Genomic DNA, 21,486 nt, shown 5'->3' on the forward strand with positions numbered 1-21,486 from the left:
GGTGGTATTCCGAACACAACTGTAGGAGTTACATCCTTTCCATTGACTGTAAATGTAAGGAGCATTGTTCCTAATGACCACAATTGTAAGACTCATTCTTCCTACTGATCACCAATATACAGTCAGGTCCATAAATATTGGGACATCGACACAATTCTAGTCTTTTTGGCTCTATACACCACCACAATGGATTTGGAATGAAATTAACAAGACATGCTTTAACTGCAGACTTTCAGCTTTAATTTGAGGGTGAACAGTGTAGGAATTACAACAGTTTGTATGTGTGCCTCCCACTTTTTAAGGAACCAAAAGTAATGGGACAATTGGCTGCTCAGCTGTTCCATGGCCAGGTGTGTGTTATTCCCTCATAATCCCATTTACAAGGAGCAGATAAAAGGTCCAGAGTTCATTTCAAGGGTGCTATTTGCATTTGGAATCTGTTCCTGTCAACTCTCAATATGAGATCCAAAGAGCTGTCACTATCAGTGAAGCAAGCGATCATTAGGCTGAAAAAACAAAACAAACCCAGAGAGATAGCAAAAACATTGGGTGTGGCCAAATCAACTGTTTGGAACATCCTTAAAAAGAAAGAACGCACCGGTGAGCTCAGCAACACCAAAAGACCCAGAAGACAACAGAAAACAACTGTGGTGGATGACCGAAGAATTCTTTCCCTGGTGAAGAAAACACCCTTCACAAAAGTTGCCCAGATCAAGAACACTCTCCAGGAGGTAGGTGCATGTATGCCCAAGTCAACAATCAAGAGAAGACTTTACCAGAGTGAATAGAGAGGGTTCACCACAAGATGTAAACCATTGGCCAGCCTCAAAAACAGGAAGGCCAGATTAGAGTTTGCCAAACAACATCTAAAAAAAGCCTTCACAGTTCTGGAACAACATCCTATGGATAGATGAGACCAAGATCAACTTGTACCAGAGTGATGGGAAGAGAAGAGTATGGAGAAGGAAAAGAACTGCTCATGATCCAAAGCATACTACCTCATCAGTGAAGCATAGTGGTGGTAGTGTCATGGCGTGGGCATGTATGGCTGCCAATGGAACTGTCTCTCTTGTATTTATTGATGATGTGACTGCTGACAAAAGCAGCAGAATGAATTCTGAAGTGTTTTGGGCAATATTTTCTGCTCATATTCAGTCAAATGCTTCAGAACTCATTGAACGGCGCTTCACAGTGCAGATGGACAATGACCCGAAGCATACTGCGAAAGCAACCAAAGAGTTTAAGGGAAAGAAGTGGAATGTTATGCAATGGCCAAGTTAATCACCTGTCCTGAATCCGATTGAGTATGCATTTCACTTGCTGAAGACAAAAGGGAAAATGCCCCCAAGAACAAGCAGGAACTGATGACAGTTGCAGTAGAGGCCTAGCAAAGCATCACCAGGGATGAAACTTAGCTTTTGGTGATGTCTATGCGTTCCAGACTTCAGGCTGTAATTGACTGCAAAGGATTTGCAACCAAGTATTAAAAAGTCAGAGTTTGATTTATGATTGTTAATCTGTCACATTACTTTTGTTCCCTTAAAAAGTGGAAGGCACAGTTCCTGTTTCTACTAACTCAACACATATTTAACTACCCCCCGTCCCCTCCAAAGGTTCCTCACCTACTCTGGATCCCAGCTTCCCAGCCATATGCCTTCTGTGAGAGTCTCCGTCTACTAAGTTAGCACTTTCACCTAATAGGAAAGGGGTCGCTGGTTCAAACCCCGACCACGACACCATCTACCTGGAGTTTGCATGTTCTCCCTGTGTCTGCGTGGGTTTCCTCTGGGTACTCCGATTTCCTCCCACACTCCAAAGACATGCTGGTAGGTTAATTGGATCCTGTCCAAATCGGCCCAGTATATATGTATATATGTGTGTACGACTGTGTGTCCCAAGCGTGTTGAGATCCTACGGGGTAAATGACTGCACCAGCCAGGAAGACACTAGCTGCAAAAAGCGCCTAGAGGCGATTCAGTTTGAATGTGTAGCGCTATACAAGTCACTCATTCATTCATTCATACTAAATACAATGACCTATACAAAATGGCCCAAAGTCCATATGAGCAAACAAATACAGCTCTAGTGCCTGCTCCACATAGCCAACAATAAAGTGGGTACAATCTGTCACCCGGCTGTCCTACACACACTGTCCTATCAATAGTGTAGCTGCAGTGTTTCACACTTTGGTAAACAGTGCTTAATATGATCCTGTAGATAAGGTGGTAGACATCATGAGGCACATGGGGACTTGCTGGGACTTGGAGGCCTTGGACATTAGGTGGAGGTTGTAGGGTTGGATAGCTATACAATAGTCCCGTGGAAAAGATGTGACATTACCTAATTCATTTTGGACATGAATTCACTTTGAACTAAATCTGTCTGCAGAGATTGCACTTGTATTTCCTGCGAACATTCAACAGTTTCCATATCTATACAAAATAAGATGGGTAACTAACCATCCTGTGGATGTTCTGTTTCAAATGCCAATATACAGTATCTCACAAAAGTGAGTAAACCCCTCACATTTTTGTAAATATTTTATTATATCTTTTCATGTGACCACACTGAAGAAATTACACTTTGCTACAATGTAAAGTAGTGAGTATACAGCTTGTATAACTATAAATTTGCTATCCCCTCAAAACACAGCCACTGGCAACAAAAGTGAGTACACCCTTAAGTAAAAATGTCCAAATTGGGCCCAACGTGTCAATATTTTGTGTGGCCACCATTATTTTCCAGCACTGTCTTAACCCTCTTGGGCATGGAGTTCACCAGAGCTTCACAGGTTGCCACTGGAGTCCTTTTCCACTCCTCCATGCCGACATCACAGAGCTGGTGGATGTTAGAGACCTTGCGCTCCTCCACCTTCTGTTTGAGGATGCCCCACAGATGCTCAATAGGGTTTAGGTCTCGTGACATGCTTGGCCAGTCCATCACCTTTACCCTCAGCCTCTTTAGCAAGACAGTGGTAGTCTTGGAGGTGTGTTTGGGGTGGTTATTATGTTGGAATACTGCCCTGCGGCTCAGTCTCTGAAGGAAAGGGATTATGCTCTGCTTCAGTATGTCACAGTGCATGTTGGCATTCATGGTTCCCTCAATGAACTGTAGCTCCCCAGTGCCGGCAGCACTGATGCAGCCCTAGATCATGACACTTCCACCTCCATGCTTGACTGTAGGCAAGACACACTTGTCTTTGTACTCCTCACCTGGTTGCCGCCACACGCTTGACACCATCTAAACCAAAGATCGTGACCACAGGACATGGTTCCAGTAATCCATGTCCTTAGTCTGCTTGTCTTCAGCAAACTGCCGGCTTTCTTGTGCATCATCTTTCGAAGAGGCTTCCTTCTGGGACAACAGCCATGCAGGCCAATTTGATGCAGTGTGTGGCATATGGTCTGAGCACTGACAGGCTGACCTCCCACCCCTTCAACCTCTGCAGCAGTGCTGGCAGCACTCATATGTCTATTTCCCAAAGACAACCTCTGGATATGATGCTAAGCACGTGCACTCAACTTCTTTTGTCAACAATGGCGAGGCCTGTTCTGAGTGGAACCTGTCCTGTTAAACCGTTGTATGGTCTTGGCCACCGTGCTGCAGCTCAGTTTTAGGGTCTTAGCAATCTTCTTATAGCCTAGGCCATCTTCATCAGATCCTCAGAGAGTTCTTTGCCATGAGATGCCATGTTGAACTTCCAGTGACCAGTATGAGAGAGTGAGAGCGATAACACCAAATTGAGCACACCTGTCCCCATTCACACCTGAGACCTTGTAACACCAACGATTCACATGACACCGGGGAGGGAAAATGGCTAATTGGGCCCAATGTGGACATTTTCACTTAGGGGTGTACTCACTTTTGTTGCAAGTGGTTTAGACATTAATGGCTGTGTGTTGAGTTATTTTGAGGGGACAACTAATTTACACTGTTATACAAGCTTTACACTCACTACTTTAAATTGTAGAAAAGTGTAATTTCTTCAGTGTTGTCATATGAAAAGATTGTTTTGTGAGATGCTGTACATGCAATGCCATACCACCTTAGACCCAGTCTGTGTTGTATGGCAACTTGCTGACCTCCTTAGACTCAGTCTGGGTGGTATGACCACTTGCTGACCTCCTTAGACCCAGTTTGTGTGGTATGGCCATTTGCTGATTTCCTTAGACCCAGTCTGTGTGGTATGGCCTGCTGATTTCCTTAGATCCAGTCTGTGTGGTATGGCCACTTGCTGACCTATTTAGACCCAGTCTGTGTATTATGGCCACTTGCTGACCTACTTAGACCCAGTCTGTGTGTTGTGGCCACTTACTGACCTCCTTAAACCTCTGTGTGGTATAGCCACTTGCTAACTTGGCACAATCCACAGGCAACGTAACCCCTCAAAAAGACATAGATGCTGAATCCAATGTCATTTTACTTCAGATAACTGCAATACTTGTGATGCTTTTCTAGTCTTTTGAAGTATAAGAAGACAATGACTTTCCTAAGCCCTGTCTCTACAATGAACTGAAAATAAATGAGGGAACATGAGAAATGTGGGGAGGGTCTTATTGAGATTATACTAACTAGTTCTAAAACAAGAGGGGGAACAAAAGAACATGCCAGATACAACAAACAAGACAAAAGACTGGCTGATGTTGCAGTTTGGGAACACTCATCTAGATAAAGTTGTACCTCTGCTAGATAAAATGTTTTGATGTTCACACATTTCTCAGTAGCTGAATAATTTACTTTTGTACTTGGTTCCCACCTGCAGTGATATGGAGGCTTTGCTATGCAACCGGACATTTGTGCAGAACACCCAAAAGAAGCGTTCTTTGAGGGCCTACACAGGCATCGGTCCATACTTCCAAGACTACATGGATGGAGATTCTGACCAGACTGAGAATAACAAATTCACAGACTTTCACAGCAGCAGGCACTACTCTGTCTTCTATGAGGACCAGGGAGAAGAAGAGGTGGGCTTTGGGCAGGGGATAAAGAATGTCCAGGAGCATAATACACAAGGTTTCGAGAATCATTATGAGTATATTATCTGCGGAGGCAGTGAGTTGGTGTGTACTCCGGAACCTGACGCGTTCAACCCGTGTGAGGACATCATGGGATACAACTTCTTGCGGATCATAGTGTGGTTTGTCAATCTCTTGGCCATTTTGGGCAATGCGTTTGTCTTGTTCATTCTGGTCACAAGCCATTACAAGCTGACCGTGCCCAGATTTCTTATGTGTAACTTGGCTTTTGCTGACTTAGTCATGGGCATCTACCTTCTCCTCATAGCCTCAGAGGACCTCCACACCCGCTCTGAATACTACAACTACGCCATTAACTGGCAGACAGGAGCAGGCTGTAACACAGCAGGGTTCTTTACTGTCTTTGCTAGCGAGCTTTCAGTCTACACCCTGACGGTGATAACTTTAGAGCGCTGGTATGCAATAACGTTTGCCATGCGCTTGGATCGCAAGATTCGCCTCAGACATGCATCATTCATTATGCTGGGTGGGTGGGCCTTCTGCTTTTTTCTGGCTTTTCTGCCATTGGTTGGGATTAGCAGCTATGTGAAGGTCAGCATCTGCTTACCGATGGACACAGAAACAGTGTTGTCCCAAGCCTACATCATTTTTGTTTTAATGCTCAACATCATAGCATTCATTATAATCTGTGCTTGCTACATCAAGATCTATATCACCGTACGAAACCCCCACTACAAATCGGGAGACAAAGACACGAAAATTGCAAAGCGTATGGCAGTTCTCATCTTCACAGACTTCCTCTGCATGGCGCCAATTTCCTTCTATGCTTTGTCTGCCATAATGAACAAGCCGCTCATCACAGTATCCAACTCTAAGATACTTCTGGTGCTCTTCTACCCTCTTAACTCCTGTGCCAACCCTTTCCTGTATGCCATCTTTACCAAGGCCTTCCGAAGAGATGTCTTCATTCTTCTCAGCAAGATCGGCATCTGTGAACACCAAGCCCAAGTGTATCGTGGACAGACTGTGTCGGCAAAAAACAGCAGTGGGTCTTATGGTCAAAAAAGCAGTGGCAGTACCGGACAGACTCTGGCCAATGTTCCTGTCTTCCTTAGGAAAGAGCAGTCTTTACCGGGAACTCAGACGGCCCTACTCGAAGGCAGCTGCCAGACCGTGCTGTAAAAAAAAAAAAAAAAAAACTGTTGCAGTAACCAGTACTAATTTCAAGTACTGGTTTAGGGTTTCAAGATGAGACGTTCCATGTGAGGACTAGGCATCTTAGAGACATAGGTTTAGGTACAAATGGACATATAATAAAATTATGGATTGCAAGGTATTCTGTTTAGGGGCATTCACAGTAATATACTTTATTGGGAATACACTGTTTGGGTTTGTGCTTTGGCAATGCTTTAGTGGGCTTTACGACAATTTTTGAGAATGAATCAACAAGGGTCCAATCACCAGATACCCTATGCAGAAAAACTAAATGTTATAGCCTCAAATTATGCTGAGAGGTGGAAATTGAGGACACGATACTTTCTGTAAATATTCATTATAGCTTCACAGAAACCGTCTTACTAAAAATAAACCTTTTCCATTTGTTTTACTGTCTTCAGAACGTTCTTTTTCCCCATCTCAGACATCATCATATCATGAAAGGCCACCTTGATTGGACAGCATCCTGCTGAAGGATATGGATCATCCATATACAATTTCAGCTGCGCAAATTAATTTTTCCGTAAGAAAACTAAAGTCTAACACCCTCTTTTCCAAACATCTCACTGAGGTTATATTGCTGTTTTGCATCTCCCGAGCACAAATCTGTATCAGGTGGTGGAATGGTCTGCTCTCAGGAACGGTGTGATCTATAGAAGTTTCTTGGAAATGGAGGTTACAGAGGGGTGGCATTAAATCAGGACGTCAACATTATAGCTTAACCACAGTTTCAGATTTGACAAGAAAAAATATATATTGATTTAAAGTGGAGGTTCACCCAAAAAGTCAATTTTTAACATTAGATTGAGGCTAATTTTGTGAAGGGGAATCGGGTGTTTTTTTTTTAAATCGAAGCAGTACTTACCGTTTTAGAGATAGCTCTCTCCGCCGCTTCCGGGTATGGGCTGCGGGACTGGGCGTTCCTATTTGATTGACAGGCTTCCGGTCGCATACAGCGTGTCACGATTTTCCGAAAGTAGCCGAACGTCGGTGCGCAGGCACCGTATAGAGCCACACCGACGTTCGGCTTCTTTCGGCTACTTGTGACGCGATGTATGCGACCGTCAGAAGCCTGTCGGAAGACTGTCAATCAAATAGGAACGCCCAGTCCCGAAGACCATACCCGGAAGCGGCGGAGAAGATCTGTCTCTAAAACGGTAAGTTTAAGTACTGCTTCGATTAAAAAAAAAACACCCGATTCCCCTTCACAAAATGAGCCTCAATCTAATGTTAAAAATTGTTTTTCGGGTGAACTCCCGCTTTAAACTCGTTTCCACTGCCAGGTGAATATGGAACTAATTGTGGCCTGCTCGGCAGCTCGCTGAAAAAGGCCAGATGTTGTCTATAGCCGAACAGTTTATTTTGGATTTGTACACAGTGAAGGTCATTTTCTGTGCAAAGTGCTTCTGATATTGCCACAAAGGGGTTGATTTACTAAAGGCAAATAGACAGTGCACTTTGAAAGAGCAGTTGCAAGTGCAGTTACTCCAGAGCTTAATAAATTAGGTAATACTTCACTTTGAAAAGAATACCCAATCACGTGCAAGGAAAATTTAAATGTATGCACATGATTGGATGATAGAAGTCAGCAGAGCTTCTGCTCATTTACTAAGCCCTGGAGCAACTTCACTTTAAAAAGTGCACAGTGTATTTCATAGGCATGCGCTCGGGGTGTGCCGGACTGCATAATGCACAGAGCGCTGGGCACAGGACTGGATAATACACAGAGCGCTGGGCACAGGAATACATAATACACAGAGCGCTGGGCACAGGAATACATAATACACAGAGCGCTGGGCACAGGAATACATAATACACAGAGCGCTGGGCACAGGAATACATAATACACAGAGCGCTGGGTTTAGGAATACATAATACACAGAGCGCTGGGCACAGGAATACATAATACACAGAGCGCTGGGCACAGGAATACATAATATACAGAGCGATGGGTTTAGGAATACATAATACACAGAGTGCTGGGTTTAGGAATACATAATACACAGAGTGCTGGGTTTAGGAATACATAATACACAGAGCGCTGGGCACAGGGCTGCATAATACACAGAGCGCTGGGCACAGGACTGCATAACACACAGATCACTGGGCACAGGAATACATAATACACAGAGCGTTGGGCACAGGAATACATAATACACAGAGCGCTGGGTTTAGGAATACACAATACACAGAGCGCTGGGTTCAGAGGTTTGCTATGCACAAAGGACACTTCTGCCCCCAGATCCAAAGCTCACCTCTGCCCTCTTCTCTCACAGATCTCTTCAGCCACCTCTTAGTTCTTCCTCCACAACAGCTAAACTTTCCATCTCTTCATGCAGCTGCTTCAGCTTTGACTCCTGCTCCCCCTCTGCCTTTCACACCTGTGCACAAACAACCCCCCCCCCTTCTGCTCACCTCAGGCCCATACACACGTCCGAGGAACTCGACGGGCAAAACTCATCGTTTTGCTCGTCGAGTTCTGTGTGAAGCCGCCGAGGATCTCGGCGAGCCAACTTTCCTCATAGAACAACGAGGAAATAGAGAACATGTTCTCTATTTGGCTCGACGAGGAACTCGTCGGCTTCCTCGGCCGAAAGTGTACACACGATCGGGTTTCTCGGCAGAATTCAGCTCCAATCGAGTTTCTGGCTGAATTCTGCCGAGAAACTCGGTCGTGTGTACGGGGCCTCAGAATCCGCCATTATCAGCACCCCACACAGTCCATTTGTGGCTCTTCCTCTCCTCCACTGGGCAGCAGCAGTGAGATCGCCCAGCAGGGGGCACCAGGCTTTTTTTAGCCAGCGTGTCCTCTCTGAAGCCCATAACACATCTGTGGCTCTGTAGCTGTCCCTCTGCGTCCCCCTGTATACTGTGCAGGGAGGTTCTAAAGGAAGCCACCAGGAGAAGTGTGCTGTCACTTGTAGCACAGAAGCCGGGCTTCTGTGTTTACAAGTGACAATACGGAGTGGTGACAGTGAATCTGGCCAGCCCGGGCCTATATTATAGTAGGGATCTGGTGCTGCAGCTCCAATAGCCCCTATGCCTTGTCCTTAGGTTTGCAGATTTTTTTAAATCTTCTTTTTTTCCCAATTTTTTTTTTTTCATTTTTTTGTTTATCTGTCTATTATTGTAAAGTTACATTAGAAAATCTAAAAGTGCTGATATTTTTGAGTAACCTCACCAGGCTTTGTCTGTGCCAGACGCATCTCTGCAGTTTTTATTTTTTGCGCTATAAACAAAAATAGAGCGACAATTTTGAAAATAAATTAATATTTTTAACTTTTTGCTATAATAAATATCCCCCAAAAATATATAAAAAAATATATTTTTTTCCTCAGTTTAGGCCGATACATATTCTTCTACATATTTTCCGTAAAAAAAAACAAAAAAACAACGCAATAAATGTTTATTGATTGGTTTGCGCAAAAGTTATAATGTCTACAAAATAGGGCAGAGATAAGCAATTAGCGGACCTCCAGCTGTTCCAAAACTACAAATCCCATCATGCCTCTGCCTTTGGGTGTCATGCTTGTTGCTGTCAGAGACTTGCAATGCCTCATGGGACTTGTAGTTCTGCAACAGCTGGAGGTCCGCTAATTGCTTATCCCTGAAATAGGGGATAGTTTTATGGCATTTTTATTAATAATTTTTTTTTACTAGTAATGGTGGCGATCTTATGGCGGACACATCGGACAATTTTGACACATTTTTGGGACCATTGGCATTTTTATAGCGATCAGTGCTATAAAAATGCATTGATTACTGTAAAAATATCACTGGCAGGGAACGGGTTAACACTAGGGGGTGATCAAGGGGTTAATTATGTCCCCCTCATTGTGTTCTAACTGAAGGGGGAGTGGGACTGACTAGGGGAAATGACAGATCGCTGTTCATACATTGTATGAACATACGATCAGTAATTTCTCCCCTGAAAGGACCGGGAGCTGTGTGTTTACGAGCGATCGCGGGTGCCCGGCGGTGATTGCGCCCGCCGGGCACTCGCATCAGCACCAGAGGGCGAGCAGGGGGCGCAATGCAAAATCACGTTATATTACGTGATTTTGCGCAGCCGACCTGCCGCCGTAAAACTACGGTGGGCGGTCGGCAAGCGGTTAAAGTGGTAGTAAACCGCAGTTGAGGAAGAAAAAAAATTAGCACATTATGAGAGACTTACCACAAAACATGCTTACCACACACGCGCTTGAAGAATGCCTCCAGTGTGAAAGGGGTCTAATAGTAGTAACTAGCATTGGACAGCCTAAAGCAGGGTACACACAAGTTGTTTTTTGGTGACCCCCACAGATTGAACAAAAAACAAAAAACCTGAAGAGCTCAGGAGGAGCCGCTGTACTAACAATCCACACACCGGCCATTGACTGAGAGCGGTGATTGGGTGCGGCTGCCATACATACAGGGCGAATGTCGGACAGTTTCTATTGAACCGGCCAATGCCGTCGAAAGACCATGGGATAAGTCTCTGTGTTGGAATCTGGTTCCCTTGTGTCAATGCACTACTGCCAGTACCCAGTGCAATTTCCAATATACTACCCAGTCCCCCGGGCAGCTGCCTCCTTACAGATTTCTCCGGACACAGTCTTGTGAGTGACACAGCACCTGCAATGTACCTGGTAGAAGAGCCTGATATGCAGAGAAAGGCTTCTCTTACACCTCTGACTCAGGGCCCCTGATAGAGTAGACAGGTAGCGCAGGAATCGCACGAGTGTCTGTGGTCTTGCTGGCTGCTATGGGTAGATGACAGCCGATGTCCTGTAAACTGGAACAAGCTGGTGCTTGGATGTAGTAAGCAGAAGAGCAGGAGCCATTGGCTAATGGGTAGATACTTGCAGCTGGTTAGTTCCGTGAGCACTGAAACACAGACAGGGTCAAACAAGCCAGGCCATACACGTGCGGTCAGATCAGGTACAGATGCAGAGGCAGTAGAGGGGTCAAGGTACAAGCCGGGGTCAATGCATGCATAAAGGAGGAGTAGTCAGAACAAGCCGGGTCAATAACTGGAACAGAAGCAGAGCAACACACAGGACAATCAACTCTGTAGACGACACAGCACTGTAGACGAAACAGCTCCTGGGTGCTGATCCAGCTTAAATATTTAAGGATGCACCGCGCATATTTGTTCACATTTCTATGCGTTAGTACGCGCTAACGTGCCCCTTCTTCCATGTGTGCGGGGAACAGGGATTTGTCTGCCGCTATTATTCTGTCTTCTGACAGAGCCTTCCTGACAGCACCTCTCAGGATCCCCTGTGGTGTGGTTTGCAATCAGCTCCAAACAATGTCCAATGTCTCAAACTATTTATCTCTATTCTAGCCCCCTACTGGACACTCCTCCCCAGGGATTGGCTGTAACCCAATAAATATTCAGTCTGGTTGTTTTGAATAACCCACGTCTTCCAGAGACTGGGGGAAGCAAGCAATTAAACTTCCAGTCTATGAGACCTTTGAGCAGGCCAAACCAAACAATTACTGCTATGTTTATTACAGAAGGAGCCAAGAACTAAATTACCGATGTACATTGGTATCAACGGATATTATAAAGTTATATCTGCATCAATAACTACAATATAAAAGTAGTTGTGTTTAAATAAGGTTATAATAAGATACCAACAACTGATATGAGACATGACTCTAAATGAGAACTCTGCCTGTGGTGACTGCGGTGGTCCACTCTATAGATCTAGTAACAAGGGATTATGGGCGCTTGACCTGCTCCTGACCTGCCTCAAGCTGCTTTAAGCTGCTTTTGCATTATTATTGATTTGCATGGGGAGAAAAGTAGTTCCAACATTAACAAAAGCCCACCGACCCTGATCCTTAGGGAGGCAAAGTTGGTGGCTGTGATGACTCAGCCACTTTATTCTTCTGCAGGGGGGTCCAGACAGTGGCCCTTTCCTCTCATGTAGAGAAACTCGTCAACTGATGGTTTACTTAGGTCAGTTAGCTCCTAAAATCACTCGATGGATACCCTATACATTCTCTGTGTATGGCTGGACTGCCTTAGTATGTGCAGCACTGAAGGAGGTACCTCCAGGCCCAATTATAGCATATTGGGCAGGAGAGCTTTTTTGGCTATAGTTTGGAGCAGAAATGTTGCACAATTGTGTCTTCCTGTTCTAATTCTATGTAGCATCCTCTGGTGTGTGCTAGAGTTATTGTAGGGAAATCATACTCTAACTCACAGGGTTCATTAGAGTTTAAGGCTGGATGACTCATTCTGGTAGTTCTCTGGTGCCTCCCCCCGGTCTAGAAGGTTGAAGAATCTTCTAGAACTAGAGGGTGGGAGTTGGGAGGAGCTGCTATGAATATTTATAGGGCCTTGTCTAATCTTCAGCAGTGGGCTGGCAGGGGGCTGAGATAACTAAATAAAATAGACATGGGCCATGCCAGCAGGGCAGTCGGGTGGAAGATGGAGATTCAGTGTTGAGAAGGTTGTCGGTGGCCCTGAGGGGTACCCCCTAGTCAGAAGAGAGGGGAGTGTCCTGCCTTGGTCAAGGGCTTGGGTGCTGAAAGATTTTTGCTAAAACACAAAGGAGAAGGTCTTCCTGGAGGCATAGGAGAAAAAAATGACAGAGTGAGTGGCTCAGCACTGTTGGGGACTTACAAGGAGGGAGGCTGCCACATGTAGCCAGTCTTCCTTGAAGACAGCAGTGAACTTAAGTCTTCAATCCTTCCCTGAGAGATCTCCTGAAATTTAGCTGGGTGAGCTGGTGAAGAGTCAGCCGTGTGGGCTGGTGAAGAGTCAGTTGGGTGGGCTGGTGAAGAGTCAGTCGGGTGGACTGTTGTAGCCAGGGGGGCTGTCAGGGCCTGAAGAGGTGGTTCTGGGACCAGTGACCACAAAGGAAGCAGAGGGGAAGTTACATGCTGTGTCACTCCATATGTGCTATTGTTAAAGCGGGAGTTCACCCGGAAATTTTTTTTAACATTAGATTGATGCTCATTTTGTCAAGGGGAATCGGGTGTTTTTTTTTAAATCGAAGCAGTACTTACCGTTTTAGAGATAGATCTTCTCCGCCGCTTCCGGGTATGGTCTTCGGGACTGGGCGTTCCTATTTGATTGACAGGCTTCCGACAGGCTTCCGACGGTCGCATACATCGCGTCACGAGTAGCCGAAAGAAGCCGAACGTCGGCTACTTTCGGAAAATCGTGACGCGATGTATGCGACCGTCGGAAGCCTGTCAATCAAATAGGAACGCCCAGTCCCGAAGACCATACCCGAAAGCGGCGGAGAAGATCTATCTCTAAAACGGTAAGTACTGCTTCGATTTAAAAAAACACCCGATTCCCCTTGACAAAACGAGCCTCAATTTAATGTTAAAAATTAACTTTTTGGGTGAACCTCCACTTTAAGGGACTGTGAGTTCCTGCCTGTAATGGGCTGTTTCTGAACTGACAAAGAGACTGTCAAGGAGTGTACCAACAGAGGCTGAGCAAGAGAAAGGCCAAGAGCGCAGGAGGAAAGTGAAGAAGAGTCTGTATATAGGAAGTTGTCCCTGAAGATTGCTGAAGTCAAGTGGGCATTCCATAACCTCCCATCCCTATCCAAGTTGTTAACCCTTTAATAAATAACAAAACAAAGCTACGAACCGTTTTCTGACTCTGTGCGTCTGAGAAGATTTGGTGTGCCTGGCTGTGCAAGATTGGGGGATCCCTTTAATCTGCAGCTCCTACGTGGGGTGTGCTACATCTATGATTGTTTATTAAGAGAATATGGCAAGAGTACACAAAGGCCTGTCCATGGATTCCCCTATCTTCCCCATCTCACAGGCATTCTTACGCTGGACGGTGGTCGGTATAAGGAAGGGCAGCCGCTGTGCGTCAAGCAGTTTCATAACGCAGGTGTCAGTGTGATACTGAGGCCATGTTGTGATAAGACCCGCCAGTGTTTGGGGTCAATGGGGTGTGAGTGTCCCGTTAACGTCACAAAGAGAACTGGAAGGCAATCAATGTGCAGAGGACCGCTCAGCCATCCAGGACTCCCATTAACCATTTCATAGACAAACCTCACAATTTCTACACTAAGCTACTTTTAGGATTTCAATTAAGTACTGAAAGCATTTTTTCTTTCGCTTTCCATGGAAAAAGGAGAATAAAAAAAGAATAGAGATGAACAAATGAGAACATATAATCAATTTCTGTGTTCGGGAAAGGGCCTTTTGATCAATCGGCATTAAGTGCTCTCCTGTTTAGTGTTGTATTAGTGTATTATAAATAGGAATGAGATTTGGGTTCTCTGCCACTTTGGGTTCATTGGCCAAGCCTGTGGGTGAAATTCACAGTCCTGGCAAGTTTATGTCTAAAATACTCCAGGCAATTTTTTTTTAACCATAATGCACTAAGTGGTCTTTAACCACTTTACAACCGTAGGCCGTCTTTTAACGGCCTCGGCTTTGTGCGGTGATATCTGAATGATGGGTGCAGCTACAGGCTTTATTCAGATATCACCGTCTTCAGCCGCCGATTCTGTGCACTATAAGAATGATCAAAGCGGCAGTTCCAATGTTAAGTATGGACGTCGGAACGGGCCCTAATATGCTACGTCGCCGTAACTTCGGCCGCAAAGTATTTATGAATACCATACTCGCCTCTCACGCTACGCCCCGCATAAAGGTATCTGAATCTAGTCCATAGTGCCAGTTGTCTACCCTCCTGTTAACCTGTTCACATAGGTTTCTGTGATTGGGTTAATATTTGTGTTCATTAACAGTTAAAGGAACTTTGCACCATTATATTGAATTTTTGATAAGTATAGATAAAATATCTGCTTGTAAGAGTGTTTTCCTTATATCTGACAAAGTTGAGATATACCTATTTTTGTGTTCTCATTAATACAGTAAACATACTTCAACTGTTTCTGTAATACTGTGTGAGTCTCTATTTACTAATACCATGGGCGTAGCATAAGGGGTTGCAGGGGTCACAATCGCACCATCAGCCTCCCTGTCATTATCATATCCTCCACAAAGTCCAGCTCCGATCTGCCCTATGGTCCCACAGCCATGATCCAGTACTGGGCTTCTTCTTTGCCTTCCACAGTCCACAACCCTCCAATGTCATTGGCTGGGGAGAAGCTTTGAGGCATTTCCTGAATGGAGAGGAGCACGAGGTGATGCCGTCCTATAGCCACGATGGAGCCGATGTCACTGGTGAGGTAAAACACCGCTCAGTGTCTCCTAGTCACCAGCTGGGATTCTCTGTACCCCACCCGGGGATGTCCGCTTACCCCACTTCCCTGACAACTGGGGAAAAGACACACACACCTCCGGGAGGTGACCTTCCCCCAACACCTGCCAACACTGACAGAGAAACCTTCAAAAATGTCTAAAACAAATCCCTTAACACCTCCTCAGGGGGCCCCTGAAGGGCTGCAGGCTCCAGATTTTGTGTCACATGGCTTTGTCCTCTCAGATCTAAGTTGCACCCCCCCCCCCAAAGCCCCCTGACCACCCCCTCTGCCCTGGATGCTATGCCCGGCTGCTGTGCTCCTTTCCCATTACAGCACTCAATACTGTTCCTCCTCTGCAGGGCTGAAATCACATTTCTTCGCAACACAGCCAGCTAGCCATGATCTGCACAGGGTGTATCTGCCTACTGCAACTACACTGCTGTTCTGACCAGACAATTTCACAGGTCAGAAGGGCAACATAAAAGCCAGAAACACCCTGTGAAGACTGACAGACTGTGTGTAAAGGAATGTGATTTCAGTCCTGTGTAGTGTGGGAAAGAGCTGTATACAGTGCCAGGATGGGAAAGGAGCTCCGTGGAAATGGTGAGTGGTAATGGGGGGGGGGGGGCAGGTCATCTTTTGCATCGGGGCCCACAAGCTTCAAGCTACGCCTCTGTCTAATACAGTTGGTAATATGACTGAAACCAGGGTAATGGAGGATTTACAGAGTCAAGGTAATCAGTGGGGTACAGAGTCTATTAGCAGCCCCTACAACGGTACCGTTACACATATATATGTTAAGAGGAAACACCATCTATCCAATCACTCTGTATCCAATCAGGCAAGCCCTTGCACTACATCAGGGGTGTTCCGTGGGCTGCATGTGGCTCCAGGAAGTTTGGCATGCAACCTGAGCCCATCTGAAGGAACGCTGGGGAAGCTGGGCAAATGCATGCGTGGAAAAATGCAGGGGGTACTGTGAAGACTTAAGAGTCAGGAAAGGCATACACATATGCGCATGCGTCAGCCAATAACTGGCCAAACAGATGTTCGCAGGTGTGCATATTTCCATACGCGTATGCACATCCGTCACCAATACTGGCACCAAATGGCCTATTTAAACAAAGCTTTTGCATAGGCTAAATGATGTTTGGTCTACAGTGTTCTGTGAGCGTGTTCCTGATTCCTGTGTTTGACCTCTGATATTTTTATTTAAGCACTTGCCGACCAGTTTTACTCCGGCAGGTTGGCTCGGCTAGGCAAATCGACGTTACCTTACGTCGCTTCCCAATGTGGCCACAAGGCCGCTTTATCTCAGGCAGGTGCAGGTGGACACTGGAAAGGCTCCTCTCTCAGATGTGTGGTGTGGTTCTCGTACTTCTTTCACTCAGGCTCTAAGTTGTAGGGCGCTGGAGAAAATGAAGGGAGGTGTGTGGAGCAGGAGCCAAAATTGAGTCACAAGGCACGGTGCGGCGGAGAAGGATTTTAAATCCTCCTCCGCTCTGAATGCTAGGGCTTCGCCTCGCTCTCTCCTTGTGACTGGTTGCTAGACGCCAGGAGGCAGGCGATCCTAGAAACCAGTGCATCGGCTGCAGTAGAGGTCAGCAGAGGATCAGCCTGCCGCCCTGGACTCAGGGCTAATAATGTAAAATGAGCACTACAAAACCCGGGGCTTTTTGGAGGCCCAAACGTGGCCATAGCCCTGGTCAGCCACCCCCCAAACTCTCCCGACGCTTCCCGCAGCACACCTGCAATTCTCCAGTGTGCCGCGGTACACAGTTTGAGAAACACTGATCTAGTGATAAAAAAAACCCAGACTGATCTGGATGTATCAATCGTTGCATGCAAGTGCTAAGCCTAGCTGCTAATAAACTGGCTAACATTTTTACATCCGAGTTTAAAAGGGAAATCGGACCATATGATTCCGGGTAAAGGGCATCAGCATTGTTCATAGAGCTTGGTAAAGTAAGGGACACATAAGCTTAATTAAGAGTCGTTAACATTTCAGGTAGTAATGCATCCCAATATATTGTGTATATTTCCGATGGAAGGCCATTGGTACCAGGGACTTTGCCTGACAATAGACCCGCAACTGCTAGAACCAGATCTCCATAGATATAGGAGCATTTAAACGTTTCCTGTCTGCAGGGGAAAGCCTAGGTAGGATCAATGAGTGCAAAAAGTCTGCAAGTTGGGTAGGGGGGTATGCCACCTTGTTATGCTAGAGATCACTATAGAAGGAGCAAAATGAGGATAAAATGTTGGAGTTATCAGAAGATGGTACACCAGCTGGAGTGGAGATAGATGCAATATAATTAGTAGGGGTTTGTGAGCTGGCTATAGCCACCAGTAAATGGCCAGTATTTTTTCCCTCCTCATACCGACTACGGGCAAGGAATTGATTTTGTTCGGCATTATCTAAAATAGCCTGTTTGTAGAGTAATTGCACGCCTTTCCACACATTAAGGTTAGTGAAAGAGGAATCAAAAATATATTGAGCCTCAAACTTCTGAACCCCTGCAGACAAGAATGTCTCCCACTTTAATTTCTATAGTCGGGAAGATACTGGAGAGTTTAATAAAAGACCACATAGATGAGTTCTTGCTGGAAAAAAATATTTTAGGCAACAGACAGCATGGATTCATGAAAAACAGAAGTAGTCAAACAAACCTGATTTATTTTTATGAAGAGGTAAGTAAAACCTTGGACAGAGGAGTGGCTGTGGATGTGGTATATTTGGATTTTGCAAAGGCGTTTGACACGGTTCCCCACACATGACTAACGTGTAAGGTAGAGTCTACAGGCTTCGAAAGATCAATTTGTAGATGGATCGAAAACTGGCTAAAAAAAACGAATTCAGAGAGTAGTGGTTAATGATTCTTACTCTGAAGGTCTAAGGCAGCCCTCAAATTTTCTACTCGCCTACTCCCAATTTGCAAGTAGAAAATGGTTTCTGGCGACCGTGGGCTGCCTCTGAGCGGGGGGGGGGGGGGGGGGGGGGTTGAATGGGAGCTGTTCTCCCAGCGATCGCCCCCAGGTGAAGAGAAAGTTGGGGAAGAGGAGAACTGGCTGGGTTACAGAGCGGGGATTGCCTGCCGTAACAGCTTACATTTAAAATTGCCGTCCGCTCACGGTCACACACAGCGCTGCTTCTTGACCCAACGCCTGTGACAGACAGAACACATCCCAGCATTGGACCCGCGTTCTGTCTGTCACAGGCGCCGGATCAGGAGGCAGGGCTGTGTGTGACCGCGAGCGGAAGGCAATTCTAATGTAAGCTGTTACAGTAGGCAATCCCCACTCTGTGATGATCCGGTCGCCCTCTCTCTTCCTCTGCACAGGTCATGCTGCAATGAAGAATTACAATTATCTGCAAAAAACTCAGAGAGTGAATGAAGTATAGAGCAATGGTGGTCCGTAATGTAGGGTGCAGGGGCCCCGCCCCTGTAATCCATGTGTCCGACCCCCTAATATACATTTGTGGCGCTGAACCTCACCTGACTGCACGTCCCTGCGCAGGAGCCTACTGGGGGCAAGAAAGAACATGCCTCTTGCATAAGGAACCATAACGAAGTGGTATCAAAAATGTCATGTTTGATCCGCCATTGGCTGATAAAGATGAAGGATTCTAAAATCTTCAGACTGAAAGAGGTATAGAAAAACTGCAGGGAACTGATCACTCAAGCAGTAACATTTTTATGAGCAGAGACCAGATGTTGTTCGTTCCTGTCTAATCAGGAAGCAGCTGCTTTAGGAGATTCGAAGAGCACTTCTCTCTGCACAACCACTTGAAGCTTCGCTGGATATAACGGGGCATACTGAACTTGTAGGTAGCTGAGACTCCGTTTAGCATCTTCAAATTGAGCTCTCTGCTTTTGAACTGCTATAGAAAAGTCAGAGAAAAAATAAATCGTAAAGCCATTGATCTCGACCGTGCCTTTTGTGCGAGCTAATGCTAGGATAGTATCACAATCTTTATAATGTAGAAGTTTCAATATAAATGGCCTTGGCGAATTGCCCTGGAGTAGGGGCTGTGCAGGTATTCTATGAGCCTTCTCCACTAAAAAGATTGGCGTAAAGTTGGTGCAATCAAAAATATCCAGAAGCCATTTTGCGATAAACTCTGCAGGATTTTTCCCTTCCATACGTTCAGGCAAACCCAGGATCTTTATGTTATTCTGATGTTGTCGGTTTTCAAGATCATCAATGCGATTGGTATTGTGCATGGTTTGAATGCCCATTGCCTTATGATCCCTCTTTGCCGGGGTCAAGTCGCCCTTTAATGGAACTGACACGGCACTCCAGGGCAGTAGTGCCTGTACAATGTCTAAACAAACACAATGACGGCGCGAAAGAGGGAAATTTGAACCACAATACCACAAAAAGTGGATAAATAAAGAGTTATAAAAAGGGAAGGGGATATAAACAGTTCAGGATGACATATACACTGTGGCAGCACTTTGGAGAGTGAAGCAAGACTCTGTAATAGCAAAAAGAAAAAATGTGCCTACTAAGTGCAGTATGTCTGATAATATGGAATTTATTCATTAAAAAAGCCAAATGGCTACTCACTAATAAAAAGTAGTACAAAATGCGCTCATAAAAAGGGAAGTGTACAATGTCTGCAGCCTCTGCATCTCCTGTACCATGTCCGCAGCCTCTGACATGTCTTCCTGTACTATGTTCGCAGCCTCTGACATGTCCTTCTGTACTATGTCCGCAGCCTCTGACATGTCCTCCTGTACCATGTCTGCAGCCTCTGACATGTCCTCCTGTACCATGTCTGCAGCCTCTGACATGTCCTCCTGTACCATGTCTGCAGCCTCTGACATGTCCTCCTGTACCATGTCTGCAGCCTCTGACATGTCCTCCTGTACCATGTCTGCAGCCTCTGACATGTCCTCCTGTACCATGTCTGCACTTTTAACCAGAATTTTCCTTATATATATATATATATATATATATATATATATATATATATATATATATAGAGAGAGAGAGCCCTACATGCTTTCATATCTGTCATATTTATATTTCCCTATGAGACTGTGTGAAGGGGGGGGGTGAGTCCATCCCCTCCACTCAGGTTTCCAATTACACTCAATTCCCTGCTCTAAGCTGTGCAGTGTGACATCAAATCTCTGCCCCTTGCCTTTTGAAGGTGAGAAATGCTGTGTAAAATGTGTACTTTAGGAGGTGGTAGAGAGAGAGCTGCAGATAAACAGGTACAACCTATGCAGGATTGGTTTATTCTCTGTATATCACCTGAGGCCAGTCACTTCACTAAGTACCGTATTTATCTTCGTATAGCGCGCCCCGGCATATAGCGCAACCCCCAACCTGGAAGGGAAATTTCCTGAAAAAAATAAAATACTTACAGTTTGAATGTTCCCCGTCGGTGTCTTGACCAGCGTCCATCGGCGGCCTTGTCCGGTCCGGCGTCCGTCTGCGGCCTCGGTGGTGTCCTCCCCGCTTCTCCCGTGCTGTTTTTGAGCCAATCCCCGCTTCCCGCGCTGTTTGAATGCCGCCGCCGCCGACATATACCGAGCGCAGTACACTCGGGCACGCTCGGCTCCTCTCGCATAAAGGCTAGGAGGCGGCACAGGGCGTGACCGCGAGGGGAGCCGAGCCTGGCCGAGTGTACCCGAGTGTACTGCGCTCGGTATATGTCGGCGGCGGCGTTCAAACACAGAGCGGAAAGCGGGGATCGCCGTATATAGTGCACCCACGATTTCCCCTTATTTTAAGGGGGAAAAAGTGCACGGTATTGGCCGATAAATACGGTATGTGTTAGGGTTTACGACCACTTTCCCAGATAGCAAGGATAACTTGCCACAAATTTGTGTCACTGTGTAATTATAAGTCTTGTTAAATTGCAGCACATTTTCACTCGTAAATTATACACTTGCAGAACAAGTTCTAGTTGACACTTTTCCAATTTGTAGAAAATGTCTCTAGCAAGAGCAAAGTTGCAGTGGCAAGTCTACAGCAGGTCACAGTGACCCTGGGGTTGCCACCACATCCCTTTGAAACTGAACACATTAAAGCGGGAGTTCACCCGAAAAAATTGTTTTAACATTAGATTGAGGCTCATTTAGTGAAGGGGAATCGGG

General features: G+C 45.7%; 1 protein-coding gene across 1 annotated transcript in view; it reads left to right on the top strand.

Moving 5' to 3' along the window:
• Positions 1 to 6,579, top strand: part of TSHR (thyroid stimulating hormone receptor) — a 92,265-nt gene extending 85,686 nt beyond the window's left edge. The window contains exon 11 of the mRNA XM_040333814.1: positions 4,763 to 6,579. Within this exon, the coding sequence (XP_040189748.1) occupies positions 4,763 to 6,158 (1,396 nt within the window). The 3' untranslated portion in view covers positions 6,159 to 6,579. The remainder of the gene's footprint in view (positions 1 to 4,762) is intronic.
• The last annotated feature ends 14,907 nt before the right edge of the window (positions 6,580 to 21,486 follow it).

The sequence above is a fragment of the Rana temporaria genome, chromosome 13 (assembly GCF_905171775.1).
Source record: "Rana temporaria chromosome 13, aRanTem1.1, whole genome shotgun sequence".
Taxonomy (NCBI): domain Eukaryota; kingdom Metazoa; phylum Chordata; class Amphibia; order Anura; family Ranidae; genus Rana; species Rana temporaria.